This window comes from Coenobita brevimanus, chromosome 18 (assembly GCF_032717465.1).
Source record: "Coenobita brevimanus isolate Jiangsu-jjx chromosome 18, ASM3271746v2, whole genome shotgun sequence".
NCBI classification, from domain to species: Eukaryota; Metazoa; Arthropoda; class Malacostraca; order Decapoda; family Coenobitidae; genus Coenobita; species Coenobita brevimanus.
The window spans coordinates 14,121,979-14,138,052 of NC_136971.1; the positions used below are offsets into that span (position 1 = coordinate 14,121,979).

The 16,074-nt window shown below is 43.2% G+C and overlaps 1 protein-coding gene across 1 annotated transcript in view; it reads right to left on the bottom strand.

Annotated features, from left to right (window-relative positions):
- LOC145391403 (neuroligin-2-like) overlaps positions 1 to 16,074 on the bottom strand; it is a 75,354-nt gene that overhangs the window by 34,835 nt on the left and 24,445 nt on the right. Inside the window, exons 2-4 of the mRNA XM_080266011.1 lie at positions 5,587 to 5,651; positions 4,619 to 4,751; positions 551 to 741 (exon numbers count right to left, since the gene is read on the bottom strand). Coding sequence (XP_080122137.1) covers positions 551 to 741; positions 4,619 to 4,751; positions 5,587 to 5,651 — 389 coding nt within the window. The remainder of the gene's footprint in view (positions 1 to 550; positions 742 to 4,618; positions 4,752 to 5,586; positions 5,652 to 16,074) is intronic.

The window sequence follows — 16,074 nt, forward strand, 5'->3', positions numbered from 1 at the left end:
AAGGAGTTTACAGTTACCTGGGCAGCTTAAATATCCTCATTCCCCTGCTTAACACAACACTAATTACACCAAAACCCATGGCCAGACTTAAATGACGAAGTACTGGTATGTATGTATGTAGGCAGGTAAATATGTATGTATGTATGTATGCATGTATGTATATATGTATGTATGTATGTATATATGTATGTATGTATGTATGTATGTATGTATGTATAGCCAGACGTTTAATCCTGGAAGGGGTGGCCACAACGAATCGCCTCTGTCACCTTGACCCCTATGGAGACCTGAAGTTGCAATTCACTCTCGTCTTCCTACATTAACACACCACCTACAGTTACTAAATCACCTGCATGCAACACACACACACACACACACACACACACACACACACACACACACACACACACACACACACACACAACAAATCCACAAATTATACACCAACTGCAATCTGAATACCTGCAACTTCAATATACCAGCAGGTTACACATCACCTGCAATCAAAACACCTGCAACTTCAGTACACCTGCAACTTCCCTCAACTCACCTCCACCTGCGCCGTCATGATGCTGTGGAGTGACTTGGTACGTAGGCAGTTCTTGAGGTCGTCCCCCAGTGCTACGTGGGAACAATTGACGGCCTCTGACAGCTGGCGCGTGTATTTCATGGGGTCGTTTACCAGGGACCAAGGCGCCAGGGAAGACCCGCTCATTAGGATGGCCCGGTGGAAGAGTTTACCTGAGGAGGGGGAGATGATGAGTATGCCTGCCTGGAGATGATGAGTATAATTGCCTAGAGATGACGAAAATATCTACCTGGAGATGATGCGTATACATGTCCGTGGAAGGGAAGGGGAAACGATAAATATACCAACCCACTCATTAGGATGGCAGGGTGGAAGTGTCTTGGTACAGCCGAAAATTTTTTGTAACACTGGTAAGGTTCCATTTTAGAAAAGTCAATTTATGCTCCTCAGTGACTTATTAAGAGTGTATGTGAGTGGTGTATGTGTATGAGAGTGGTATATGTGTACAGTATGTGAGTGGTATATAAGAGTGTATATGAGTGATATATGAACGTGTATGTGTGTATGAAAGTGGAACATAATGGAGAGTGTATGACAATGTGAAGGGTGGAAGAAAAAAATAAGGTGGACCAAGAACAAGACGGTAGGGGAAGATAGAGGAGTATAGGAGGGATCCTGGGAGAGGCCGCCACTGAGCAGGGACAGGTATAATTGGTAATTTTTGATGAAGCCGCCCTTCACAAGATTTAAGCGTTAGGCAACAGATACTGATACAGGTAGAGAGAAAAACACGAGGACAGATGGACAGAGATAATAGGTAGATAGTATGATACAAGACTGATGGATACTGATAAATACGACTTGACAGGCAAACAGAAAAAGATAAGACAAATCAAGGGACAGAATTGTATATACGATATAAGACAGACAGCTAGCAAAGATAGATGACAGAAAAATGGTAAGACAAACAAAAAGACAGGCATAATTCATCCACTCAAGTCCAGAGAAAACAACTTAAATCAGGCAAATGGCCGTAATGGAGGCGTAATTAGGCTTTAATTTCACCTACAGCGCCTCCACCAGCGTCAGGGGCTTCGACTCCCTTCCGTGCCGGCGGGCGAGAGTCACTTTTCGGCGGCGACACTCGAGAAGGGCAAGTTAAGAGGCTAATTTATCTAATGAATCTAATTTGGGAGGGTGGCAGAGGCAGGTGTAGGTAGTCAACATGCGATGGGAGGGACGGTGGGATGGGTAGAGGGGAAGGAGGGAGAGAGGGAGAGGAGGGAGGGAACGAAGGGAGGGTCAGAGGAAGGGAGTGGTGAGAAGAGAAAGGTAGGGGGGAAACAAACTGAGAAGATGTATGTAATCAACATGAATGGGAGAGACGGGGCGAGGAAGTGAAGGAGGAAAGGTCAGTGGGAGGGATGGGTGGAAAGAGGGAAGGTCACTGGGAGGGAGGGACTGAAGCAGAGACGGTCAGTGGGAAGGAGGGAGAGAGGGAGGGAGATAAAGGAATGGGTGAAGGGAGTGAACAAGGAGGTGGGACGACAAGAGAAGAAAGTTTAAGTAGTCGAAATGAGATGCGAGGCAGGAGGGAAGGAAGGAAGGAGGGAAGAAGGAAAGGTCAGAGGGAGGGAAGGAGGGAAGAAGGAAAGGTCAGAGGGAGGGAAGGAGAGAAGGGAAAAGGAAGGGAAGGAAAGAAGGGAAAAGGAAGGGATGGAGAGAAGGGAAAAGGAAGGGAAGGAGAGAAAATAAGGGATGAACACACAGGGGGATAAGGATGGCGGAGGAGGGAGGTGTAGGTAATCAGCATGAGAGAGAGAGAGAGAGAGAGAGAGAGAGAGAGAGAGAGAGAGAGAGAGAGAGAGAGAGGTGGGGGTGCCGTGCCAGTAGGCCGGACACGTGCCTAAAGCCGTGCCGCCGGCCAAATTGGAGGGGATGTGGCCGGCATATTTTTAGCGGCGGAATAATGGCGTAGAATGGCTTAGTTACACTGCGGGCCTCCACTAATAAATCCCTTTACTTGCGACTCCACCTAGTTTACTCTCTCTCTCTCTCTCTCTCTCTCTTATGCTGTATGGTTTTTATGTCCACGTGTGATTTTGTATTGTTCTTGTGTGTGTGTGTGTGTGTGTGTGTGTGTGTGTGTGTGTGTGTGTGTGTGTGTGTGTGTGTGTGTGTGTGTGTGTGTGTGTGTGGTTTTATTTACTGTACAACATTTTTATCTAATACATCTGACGGTTCTTGTATTTGCGTATGTGAATGTAGTGTGGTTTGTCCTGTTTTCTGTTTTTTTTTAAATTTCATCTCTGCTTTTGTGTGCATGCGTGTGATTTTCTTCTGTGCTGTCTTATGCAGGTATTTTCCTTTTGTGCTGTTTTCCTGTGTGTGTGTGTGTGTGTGTGTGTGTGTGTGTGTGTGTGTGTGTGTGTGTGTGTGTGTGTGTGTGTGTGTGTGTGTGTGTGTGTGTGTGTGTGTGTGTGTGTGTGTGTGTGTGTGTGTGTGTGTGTGTGTGGAGGAAATCCCCCAATGTGTGTGTGTGTGTGTGTGTGTGTGTGTGTGTGTGTGTGTGTGTGTGTGTGTGTGTGTGTGTGTGTGTGTGTGTGTGTGTGTGTGGAGGAAATCCCCCACTCTTAAAACATTTCGGGTGTGAGTGGAAAGCGATATTGACAGTCGTAATTGAAACTGCAAATGGCGCGGGTGACAGTATAAATAGTCCGAGTGATTTGCCGCACGATAAAATGCAACTCACTTTTTTCTTTCATTTCTCCTCTCTCTCTCACACTCTCTCTCTCTCTCTCTCTCTCTCTCTCTCTCTCTCTCTCTCTCTCTCTCTCTCATCCATGATAAATTTGTGACAAGGAGAAATGGTACGTGAACAAAATAAAATATACGATGCTCCTTAACCTTTTCACTCTGGGGAATCTTTTTTTTACCCTTTTTTGTCACTTTTTCAGTTTTCTGCTCAGCTTGGGAGAGATTTTTCGATCTGACGGGGTTACATACACTTTCATTAACCCCTTCACTACGAGAGGACCTTCACAAGCTTAGTAAAATTGCATCGAAGGAAAAAAAATGCTAAAAAGTCACCAGAATCCCGAGGTTAAGATACGGCACCTCATTTATTATTTAATACATGTCTATTAATCCTTACAATACAGAAACCTATCAACTCCACGAGGGTCATCAAGGCTCACAGTTATTTTCAACCAAGTCACAATCTTCTCCTTGAATACTACATACATCGATTTTATACCCACGGCCCCTACTGTACTCCTTGGTGAGCAGGGAAGGAATAAACAAGTCTGAACGGCACAAAAATCGAACTAATACCACTCTGAGCAAAACACACACACACACACACACACACAGACACACACACACACACACACACACACACACACACACACGACTAATATGTTGATATGACGGAGTGTGAGTGAACCGACGTCGCTAAACTTGCCATCATAAATAGCTAGACTGTACCTAATTCCAAAACTTGAAGAAAATCCATACGAAAGATGCTAAAATTAGTAGATTAAAGCAAAAATGAATAAAACAGGGGCTAAATACCTTAATAAAACTGTAGCTAAATGGAAATGAACACGATCTGGCACAATCACCTCGGGAGAACTACACCACAAACATCCTCCCTCGCTGAGATGTCCTTGCACACTTGATAGTACGTGGCCAGGTCGAAATGTCTACCCAAATTCACCAACACTGCTAAACTTACTCTTACAAAAGTGCTAGAAAATAACTAACCACAATTCTTCAAGGAAACCGATCAGAAAGCTGCTAAAATTGTTTGAATAATGATAAAATAAGGTTGGTTCACGGATGAGGATTGACACGAAATCAACGTTATATATCAAGAGTTCAAAAAGGATGAGTCGATAAAAAGAAGTAGAGACCGAAAGTACATCTGCAACAGTTTAATGGAATGATCATGAATTGGAATGACATGGTTTTCAGAGTAAATAAATATATACAAGAAGAATATGCCTAAATAACAAATTTTTAACGTAAGACCTACAAACAAAATACTCTCTCTCTCTCTCTCTCTCTCTCTCTCTCTCTCTCACCCACCTTTCGGCACGGCCCTGGAGGTCATAAGGAAATTGATACAGGCGGCCCCAGTTCCATGTCCGAATATGGTAACGTTGTCCGGATCCCCGCCAAACTGGGCTATGTTTTCCTTCAGCCAGTGCAATGCCGCGATCTGAGGGAGAATTTAGGTAAAAAATTCTTAATAATATTTTAGGGAGGCGATCTGGGGAAGGATGTATAAAAAAAATCTATAAAATTTTTCGGGGAGATGTGGGAAGGGGTTTACATTAAAGTTTTTGTGAAATAATTTTTAGAGAGATCTGGGGAAGTATACATATAGATTTTCACTAATAATTCTATCAGGGAGGAGATCTGGAGGAGAATGCACAAAACATCTTAACATGTTTTCAGGAAGGTGATCATATGTCATATACAGGAAGGTTCTTAGCCAATATTTTTTCAGGTCTGTGTTGTGGGAGGATGCATTGATTAGGAATGTTAACCAATATTCACTATAAACAAGTCTCCATAGCAGAGTATTATTATTATTATTATTATTATTATTATTATTAATATTATTATTATTATTATATGTTATTATCATTATTACTGTTATTATTATTATTATCATTATTTTTCCACACATCATATGCAATATTAACCAATGTTTTACGATATACTGTCTCCAAAGCATTTATACCACAGGCGGACTAATTAGCTACAAGTTATATGGGTTTTTAACCAAAATATCAGGATAAACAAGTCTCTAAAGCTACCATTCTTCTACTTCTTCTTCTTCTTCTTATTATTATTATTTTTATCATCATGAAAAGTTATAGAGGATGCTTACCAATTTCCACGACAATATTGTGTATTTATAGACATGTATTACTATTTACATTTTTTTTTAAAGGTTATCCATCTTTCATCACACGATCGTAATGTCAACATCTAAGGAGAGAAAACGGACGGGAGGCAACAGGACTTGTGTAGGCGACTGTACATACCTGATCCATGAGTCCGTAGTTGGTGATGGAGCGCTGGTATGGGTTTTCATTGGTGTTGAGGAAACCTGTGTGGGAGAGAGGGAGAAAAGAGGAGGGTGAAAAAGGTCTATCTATCTATCTATTGCCAGACGCCTCAATCCCGTTCGGGGTGGCCACAAACAAATCGCCTCCATGTCGCCCTGTCCCCCGCCATTTCACTGCCCCGCTCCCAACTCACACCCCCCTCTCTCATATACCTCTCCACCCCATCCCTCCATCTCATCCTCGGCCTCCCCCTCTCTCTTCCCCCCTTCACCTCACTCACATACACTCTCTTCGTCAGTCTTTCACCCTCCATCCTCTCCACATGGAGAGGAAAAAGGTGTTTGTGTATTAACCCTCTCCTCTGTGGCTTGTTTTCCTGGGCCGAATAAAATTACCTGTGGTGTGTGTGTGTGTGTGTGTGTGTGTGTGTGTGTGAGAGAGAGAGAGAGAGAGAGAGAGAGAGAGAGAGAGAGAGAGAGAGAGAGAGAGAGAGAGAGAGAGAACGTGTGTCTGTTAGGAATATTTTACAACAACAGCGATCTTGGAGTAACATTTTTAACAGCAGGCCAAAACCACACCACACCTGCGACCTTCCTCACAAAATCCACTCCCTTCCCAGACGCCATATTCCCAGGAGACGCGACGCTCCCAAAAATAACCCTGCGAAGAAGGGCACAAACATGGGACCGATTTTTTTTTGGGGGGAGGGGGGTCGAAAAATCCACCGAAAGGGGGTCGACGGGAGTTTAGGGGAAGAGTTAGCGGCTTTTACATAACAGTTACGTCAGGAGCGAGGGACATTTGGCCTCGAGTCAGCTCAAACAGGGACACTGAGGTGGAAAATTTCGTTTTGTTAATGTATATGCGTGTGGAATGTGTCTTCCTGGATGCCTGGTAAAAATATCGGGCAAGGAAGCGACTGGATCTCACAAGGGAAGTGAGGAACGAACTGGTGTGTGTGTGTGTGTGTGTGTGTGTGTGTGTGTGTGTGTGTGTGTGTGTGTGTGTGTGTTTCTCCGCTGTATGTGTATTTCTTCGCTGAATAGCGAACGATATCAGGCTGAATATGATGGACATATAGAGGTGTATGGTATGTAGGAGGACAATTGGGCCTTGAGAGCAGGCTGTGAAGTCTTTGCCCAGAGTCGGATAGATTAAATAAAAAAGAAAAGAAAAGAAAAGACTACGAAAATGGAAGCCAGTAGTTGTTACAATAAAGAAGATACCTGGTCTCTAAACTAGTCTAACCAGCACAGACGAATACAAGAAATAAAAATATAAGAAAAGGTTTACAAGTTGTCCATGAACGAAATGTAACCCGTTCACAAATACGGCTAAAAAGAATGCAATTTAGTCAAGAGATGCGTGGTGGATGCTAGCTAGACACACACCGATGAAATACAGAGCTGTGTGGTGTTGGAGAGGAATGCCTTCATGTGGTGACAGGGCTATAGCTGGGGAACTCCACTGCCCGGTTTTAAAAACGTTCCTTAACTCATTACTGTCACCTAATACGGACTGCAGGAGAAGGGGCAGTTTCAGTCTGCAGTCCACTGGGTTCACGCTGGTATAGGAAACTTAGTAGTACCTCTCCCATTTCTCTGTACGTCGTATATTATACTTAACATATTCACTTGTATGTTATTCAAAGGTTTTTAATAGGAAGCCAGTATGCATCAGTAACATAAAATATATAAATGTGCGTTATGTAAAGGAAATCGTCAAGGAAGAGGCGCTGCAAGATTTTTAAATGTAAAGTGGGCACAGGCAACAGTAGTAGGTTCAGGACTGCTCCAGCCTAGGTATGGGCCATATTCCACTGGCACAAGAGATGTGGCTGCATCTCTTCCTCAACTATTTAGTTTGTTTTTACACCTTCTTATCTTCTTGTACGTTATCGAGTTAAAGTTCCGTCTAAGAGTACCAGAAATATATAGCAAAAAATACCCAGGTACAAAAGGCATAATAAGTCGCTAAGACAAGGATACTACGAAGTTTACAATGCCGACTTGAATACGGCCCAATGTGAGAGTGCGAGTGGGCGTGTATGCATCAGGGTGGCGGTGTGGTTGTATGCAAATGGGGGGTGTGGGCGCGGGTCCACTAGGGAAGGTGGGCTCGCGAGTTTATCATATATCCTTGTTTGACGGACTGCCAACCGTAATTCTGAACCTGTACCCTAGCAAGCCAAAGCCATTGTTAACCCACTGACTAGGCTACCACAGGTCGACTCCTAGCTAAACGGGTCTGTACGGTGGGAGCAATATTAAACCAAAGAGGGGATCACGCCACTGTCAGGGTTAACATTCTGTTACATATATATATATATATATATATATATATATATATATATATATATATATATATATATATATATATATATATACATATATATATATATATATATATATATATATATATATATATATATATATATATATATATATATATCCCATTGGATCCCATGCGAAGCTCATAGGTCCCTACCCGGGGGTTCCCTACTTTATAAAGACTCGAAAAATCCCAGTTCTGTCCAATAATCCGGACACCGGGCTTCAATGGGTTAAAGAAACTGATAGGTTTGCCAGTCATTAACCCATTGGATCCCAGGGGCGCTGGGCGAGGCATGGCACTGGGTGGGTACTAAGCGTACCGCCCTCCGCCTGTCGGCTCATAGTCGCGAAGCTCACAGGTCCCTACCTGGGGGTTCCCTACTTTATAAAGACTTGAAAAATCCCAGTTCTGTCCAATATTCCGGACACAAGGCTCCAATGGGTTAGAGATTGATAGGTTTGCCAGTCATTAAATAATATATATATATATATATATATATATATATATATATATATATATATATATATATATATATATATATATATATATTTTATGGGAAGGGTTGTTAAGGTCGCGGTGGACAGGGTTCCATGAAGGATTTCGTTCAAAATAGACCCTGATTATGTCTTAGGAAGACCATTTTCTCTGGGCTCTATATGATTTCTCTGGAGGGCGACTACGGGTAGACAGCACTCACACATAAACATCAATGAAATAACTCTGACGGACCATCTACCCTGACAAACACACACTGAAGAGACAGATCAGCTCTCCCTGTTTGGCAGCATGGCTGTAAACTTCATCATCAGTCCCGGTGCAACCAACGCGACCTTCACGCCTCGACGAACACTGCAAAAACTTAATCAAATAAAAGCCTAAAAAGACAGGGAAAACTAAAAAGTGTGGCCGGACAACACAAGGCCGCACATCCCCCCCCCCCCGGCCCGGGCAGGCAGCGTGACGACACACCCATCTGGAACCGAGGACAAATGTATTGGGCGTTCACGCTCGTTGCACCTCTAAAACCTGCACACGTTTAAAATTCTGTAACTGTAGCTGTATTCTAGGAAAAAATATATTGCATATATATCTATATCCATATCTGTCTATCTGTCTATCTATCTATCTATCTATATACAGTATATACATATATATTTCTGTTCTATAAGTGTTTCGAGAATGAATATATCAAATTGCATTCGTATTTGGAAGGTTTGTTTTAAGATGGGGCCAAAATTTTGAAGAACTGCGTGATGTACCAGTGCTAATAATTGAATATGCTCTAAGTACAGTATGCATGTTCTCCATCACCAATTTTGGATCCCACCTACATAATTAATATTGGACAGAAGGCTTCGGATGATGATGATGATGAAAACAACGAGGACAATAATAATAATATTTAACCACAAAGATCAATCATATGAATATCAGCAAACATAAACGTCCAGTATATGTGAAAATACGAACATCAACAAAAAGACAAAGGCAACGACAGTAAACATTAAACTAGTGCAGAAAAAATATGAAATGTACAATAAATAACAGTAAATGACGCACAGACCAACAAAAATGGTGGTGGTAGCCGAGAGAGTGCAGTGAGTAGACAAGGCCCTGTTAACAGCACAGCAAATACCCCAGAGCCGAGTTGGCCTAAGTAAGGGGCGGTGTGAGTAGGAAGAACTCCCTCCCCCTCCCCGATTCCCCCCCCCCCTCACTCTCTTATGTTCCTTTGCTGTACCCAATACTTCTCTCTACGTTCTCTTGCTCATGCCTCTTTTTTTTTTTTTTTTTCTCTCTCTCTCTCTCTGGGGTCTGCTATCCATCCCACTCCCATGGTACAGCAATCCTCACCACTGACTGACTAATTTACCAACATCAAGAACACAGACACTCCTCTCTTGTGACCTCAGCAGCCCCGCACCCCCCCCCCCTCCAAAGAAAAAAAATAATAATAAGTAAAGCAAAAAGGCTGGTAGTAATATAAACCAGACAAAGAGGATTATTATGACGTCTTAGTACTGAAGCGGTCGAGCAAAGGACATCAGTGACTCAAATGAGACTTTGGTGACTAAATCAAGACGTGATATTAGTGAGTCACCCTGGAAATCAACCACACTGTACACGGACTTTAGTGATTCAAACTGAAATCCAGCGACTCTAAACACGGATTTTTCATGACTCAACCTGGAATTCAGTGACTCAACAAGGACTTCAGCGACTATGACTTCAGTGACTATCCAGTACCAATGACTCGGCTGTTTGCGGGTGGACTCTAACTTTAAATTTACATGGCCCTCCCCCTAACGACTTGGTGGCCTTTCTGTGCTGGCCACCTCAAAGTTAGATTTCCAATGGTTCCTAACTTTTCCTCCCTACTATCCAGGCTACCCTACTTTTCGAGATATCCTACTGTCTAAGTTAGGCTACTGTCCTGGTGTGGCTACTGTCCGGTCTACCCTACTTTCTGGATTATGCTACTCTCCGGATTATTACACTTTCTCGTGCTCCATCTCCTGTACCCACGTCGACCAGGTTTGATTGGTCAAAACAAACACTGGAAGATTTACTGTGCGCTAATAGAAACACCAACATGAATAATGAACAAAATCCATTTAATCTGTCCATACGTTTTACACACACACACACACACACACACACACACACACACACACACACACACACACACACACACACACCTTGCAATTTTTCCGATGATGTACTACGCGACAGTTTCATAGTCTATTTACCTCCTAACATCACAGTCTGAACCTGTCACAAACTTATTTTTCCCACCTGTATGTGGCCCGAGACTGCTGTATTACACTGTAAAGTTCTCTTCTTTCGTGGTATTTTCTGGACAAGCTAATTTGGGTTTCTTTACCGTCAGTCTGGAAGAAAAAACTAATACTGAGATAATAAAAGAAGGCACATCACCATCACGACACATGCATAAAGGGTTATCATCTGATTTCCATTTTCTGCAATTCACTGAGAATGAGAACTCAAGATTTATGGGTAAAAAAAATGTGTACCAGGGTATATTCACCGCTATTTTTTGCACGAATATTCCTGTTTTACTTATTTTCTGGGCCTGCGTTCCAAGACACCCTCCCCACTAGCTCCCTCAGGCGACACGTCCCCCTGGCGTTTAAAGGACCAAAAATCGGACAGAAAATTTTGAGGATTTTTCTCTCTCAGTCCCTTCCCTCCATATTTCTCATATTTCAGCATGTCAATTTAACTTATACCATACCACGGCAGTCTGTTTTATAACAAAATTTAACAAATACCACACCATACCAATAGGTCCTACAGCTGCCTACCTTTTTAACCCCTCACACCTCACACCAGATACTGATTTATACCTCGGCAAGATACTCTGATCTACATCTCAGTACACCTGTTTATTTTATACCACATTTCTACACCACAGTTAAGCTTTACCACAATACAGCTGTACACTTTAAAGCATACAACACCAGCGTGCCTAACACCATACCGCATCAGTTTACCTTTAACAGTAAATTATTTTGCCTCACGCCTCATCGCACCAGCAAACCAAATACCACGCCACCGTGACTCAGTTCCTACTTCACCTTACGAGTCTACCTAATACCACATCAAACTGTGTTAATCCTTACCTCATCATACCGGTTTACCTAATACCATACTACATAAACTTCCCCAATATCACACCACATCCTTCTCCTTTATATCACAACACATTGGTCACGTTTAAGGCACACGACACACGAGTTTCCTTAATACCACAACACAACCCTCCAGCACATCTCACTATACCGGTCTAACTCATAACAAACCACATCAGCCTGCCTCACTCCCCACCACACCAGCCCCAGGTCCCAGCAGGCCGGTATAACACCAGCAAGGCCTCCGGTATAAAACCCCCTGAAAATCCCAGCCATAAGACTACCATTAATTCTAGAGGTGATCCCAAGTCTGGCTTCTCTAGATCCTCTCAGCTCTCACGTCTCCTCGCTATTAGTGCTCTCTCTCTCTCTCTCTCTCTCTCTCTCTCTCCCCTGCTAAGCATTGTTTTCCCTACATCTTTATCTCTTCGAATTTCCTTACGCTTACATACCGGTATATTAATTTCAATCTCTCTCTCTCTCTTTCTCTCTCTCTCATGCCACCCCTGACGCAGATGTAAAATAAAACAGGGAAGAAAACATTTACATAATCCCACACTCTGGCTAACAAGGCAGCTAGATAGCACTCTTGTACACCGGCTCTCTCTACCGTTCTGAGAGGCTGAGGGAGGAGGGAGAGATAGAAATAGAGACAGAGACAGAGAGATACTGCGCGATACATTTAGCGATCGTCGGGAAAAAAATGGAACACTGTGTTGACCTTCCCCTAACATCCTACTGCCGAATGAGTGAGTGATTGACTAACTGACTGAGTGACTAACCTACCTACCTACCTACCTACTGTACATACCTACCTACCTGCCTGCCTGCCTAGCTGGCTGAATGAATAGGGTTTGATGTGTACAGTTAACAAAGGATGAAAGCACAATTTTCCTTTCTGGCTTAATGTTTCGGAGAACAAGACGGAGACATCTGATCACTATACTGTACAAATAAAGAACCGTTTTCTCAGTCCCGTCTTAAGAAAATTTACAATTGGCGAAATACCATGAAAATCCCATCTCCTCTAGTGGGTGTTTCAGATGCTTCGATTTTTCCGCTATGTATTCGCCAAACCTTGGGAAGATACTTGTCACTCTAACATCCTAGTTCAGTACCACCATCATACCAAATACACCACCAGGGGAAATGTAAATTCTGGCATTACGGCCCATCACCTGTGCTCAATCACAAATGTCGCAGAAAAGTAGCATGTACACCCATGGCCACTCCGTATGTATTCTCATGGCAAACTAGCATGTATCCTCACAGCCATAAGTTCCTAGCGACTCATACTGCACGAGGGAAACTAGTAAATTCTGGTACTGTGGACACTTCTTGCCCTCTATCACAAACATCCTCGAAAACACGCTGACTACTCGAACGTCGCTGATAGAACCTGTAACTTTTGGTAGCAAGTCCACCTCCTGCGCTGTATTGCTCATCTCTACGGAAACACGCTTTATTAAGCCATCACACATCTCTAAGACAACACATTCTATATCACCGTCACACATATCTAATGAAACACAGTATCTCACAACACAGCCTGCCACAATACACGGTGCTACATAGTCTAGTCACCTACTACATAAAGCAACTTGTCTGAAAGAATTTATTCACTGATATTGCCTACAGGATCTCAAAGCACCCCCCCCCCTTTATTTCCCCTCCCCCTAGGCATAAAATTGCCGTCAATAGCTCTCTGCACTGTTTCGAAACTGTATAAACCTAATGAGATCTTTCCAAACTTATCAGCAATATTAAACTGGGATGGAAGGTTGTCATCTCGCTACGTTGCTTTGTTGCCTCAGACGTGTAAAAGGGATAACTGACCGTAACTGCACCCAAAATAAAATAACAAAAAAGCTCAAAATCATATACGCAATAATACACCGTAAATATGAGTCAATATATCTGTTAGCCTCCTCACTTATGCTCAATACTCAAACCTTAAATTCTCGCTTTCCTCGCAAAGGTGACATTGCGAAGTCACCCACACTAAATTGCAAGTAAGGGCAAATGGACGCTTAATATTTCACCTCTGCTACATTTCACTTTCCTCTACTGGCTGATATTCCAAACTGAAAGGGGCTTCGTATTTTTTTTTTACTGTCCATGGATGCTTCTCTTTGATATGATGCATGAGGGAGGAAAGTGACAGATAGACTCTACATGTAAAGTACGCGCAGTGAAATGGCAGGCGAGTTTTGTGACCGACTTTACATAAAAACTGCTGCAAAACGAACCTCCGGAACGCCCGCGCGCGCACACACACACACACACACACACACACACACACACACACACACACACACACACACACACACACACGTCATCTAAAACTTCGAAATTCTTGCTTCCAATCTAGACGAAAAACCATCCATACATAAAAAAAGTAAAAACTGCAAAATCACCTCTCAACCAGACACACCACAAAGCATCGTTTATAAGGACAGTGTGTGTTTCTGTAAGACGCCCATGACTCTCTCTGCTGGGGTACAGAGAGAGGAAATGGGAAACTACGAGCTGAATGGATGGATATAAACATGAAAAACGAGAGAGTGGATCCAGTGGTGAGAGAAAAGGTGAAAAAAGGTGGAATCAAAAGAGGAAAAGAAAAGGGGAAGTGGATGTGTGTGTGTGTGTGTGTGTGTGTGTGTGTGTGTGTGTGTGTGTGTGTGTGTGTGTGTGTGTGTGTGTGTGTGTGTGTGCGCGTGCGTGCATGCATGCGTGCGTGCGTGCGTGCGTGAGAGAGAGAGAGAGAGAGAGAGAGAGAGAGAGAGAGAGAGAGAGAGAGAGAGAGAGAGAGAGAGAGAGAGAGAGAGAGAGAGAGAGAGAATGAAGCGAGATAAACCCAGCCTACTCCCCCCAACTAAGCTCTCTCATCCAGGTTCTATCCTCAACCCGGAGTAAACATTCCCAGAACAAATTCGAGCATCAAGGCTGACGATCCTGCGACAAGCCAGCCATGTTGACTCTCCTCTCAGGTCCGCCAGTAAAAATCCTACGTACTGGTAATGGTGGAGAGGTGGAGCGATGGAGAGGTGCAGGCAGGGTAGTGATGATAGAGGGAAGTGATGATGGAGTGTTGAAGGCGGAGGGAGAGGTGATGATGTGATGATGGAGACAGAAGGGTTGATGATGATGATGATGATGATGATGATGGAGGGGGTGACGGAGCGGATGATGGAGTGGTGAATGAGTGGTGATTAACAGGGTGAAAGCCGTGTTAACTTCCCTCTCAGTTTCCCCAGCAAAAATCACAAACTGGTAACAGGAGTGCACTGGTGGAGGCGGAAAGGAAGAGATGGATGTAAGAGAGAGAGGAAGAGGCGGAGGAAAACACAGGTACAGGCAAATGGTACAGGATGACTGTACCCATCCATCACGCTGGTCCAAAACACTCCGCTATTGTAATATGCTGAATGGAGTTACGTAGGGTATGGCGCAGCTCACAAAGAAATGCTATGGAAAAGATGCGGAACCGTAGTATTATCTTATTCTGACATTAAGCTACGGGAAATAAGCTGTACAAGGACAAAAATCTCAGCGTAGGTAAAACAAATAAACTGTAGCACAGTACAATAAAACATATACACGGTATAATGGTATAACGGAGTCCATGATGCCAGCAGCAGAAGGCGCGTACAAAACAGGCCTGGCTAAAGCTGGGAATGACTTTAATTAGCCTAAATGGAGGCATAAACACAGTTTCCCACAGAGTAATTCCGGCCGCACCGCATCTCACCCCAAACAGTGCTTATGTCCGCATGGCTGGATTTATACGGGACTGAGGCTCAAAGGAAAAGGGAGAGAGGGAGAGGGTGTGTGAGTGTGGATGAGGGGAAAATGTGTGAAAGCAGGAGTGAGAGAGAATGTGAATGATTAATATATATATATATATATATATATATATATATATATATATATGTATACAGTATATAATACAAACAAAGAGAGATAATGATGGACAGGTACAGTAAAATTGTGACATAGACAGGCAGAGACCGACACACACACACACACACACACACACACACACACACACACACACACACACACACACACACACACACACACACACACACACACACACACACAGAGAGAGAGAGAGAGAGAGAGAGAGAGAGAGAGAGAGAGAGAGAGAGAGAGAGAGAGAGAGAGAGAGAGAGAGAGAGAGAGAGAGAGAGAGAGAGAGAGAGAGAGAGAGAGAGAGAGAGAGAGAGAGAGAGAGAGAGGTGAGTTATAATAACGAGGTCTTAACTGTACCCCAGCAAGGATTATGATTCACATTTATATTTCCTCGCCTGAGTTTGCCTGAGGGTTATGCCAGATTGCCTTGCTTTTCCACGAATAAACAACAAAAGGCTTAATTCTATATGATTTATCTAACTGGTTTGGACAATGGCATTATTACCTCGTGATTTAAACGGTTATTAATATTCTGTGTTCATAAATTAGTAAAAAAATACAT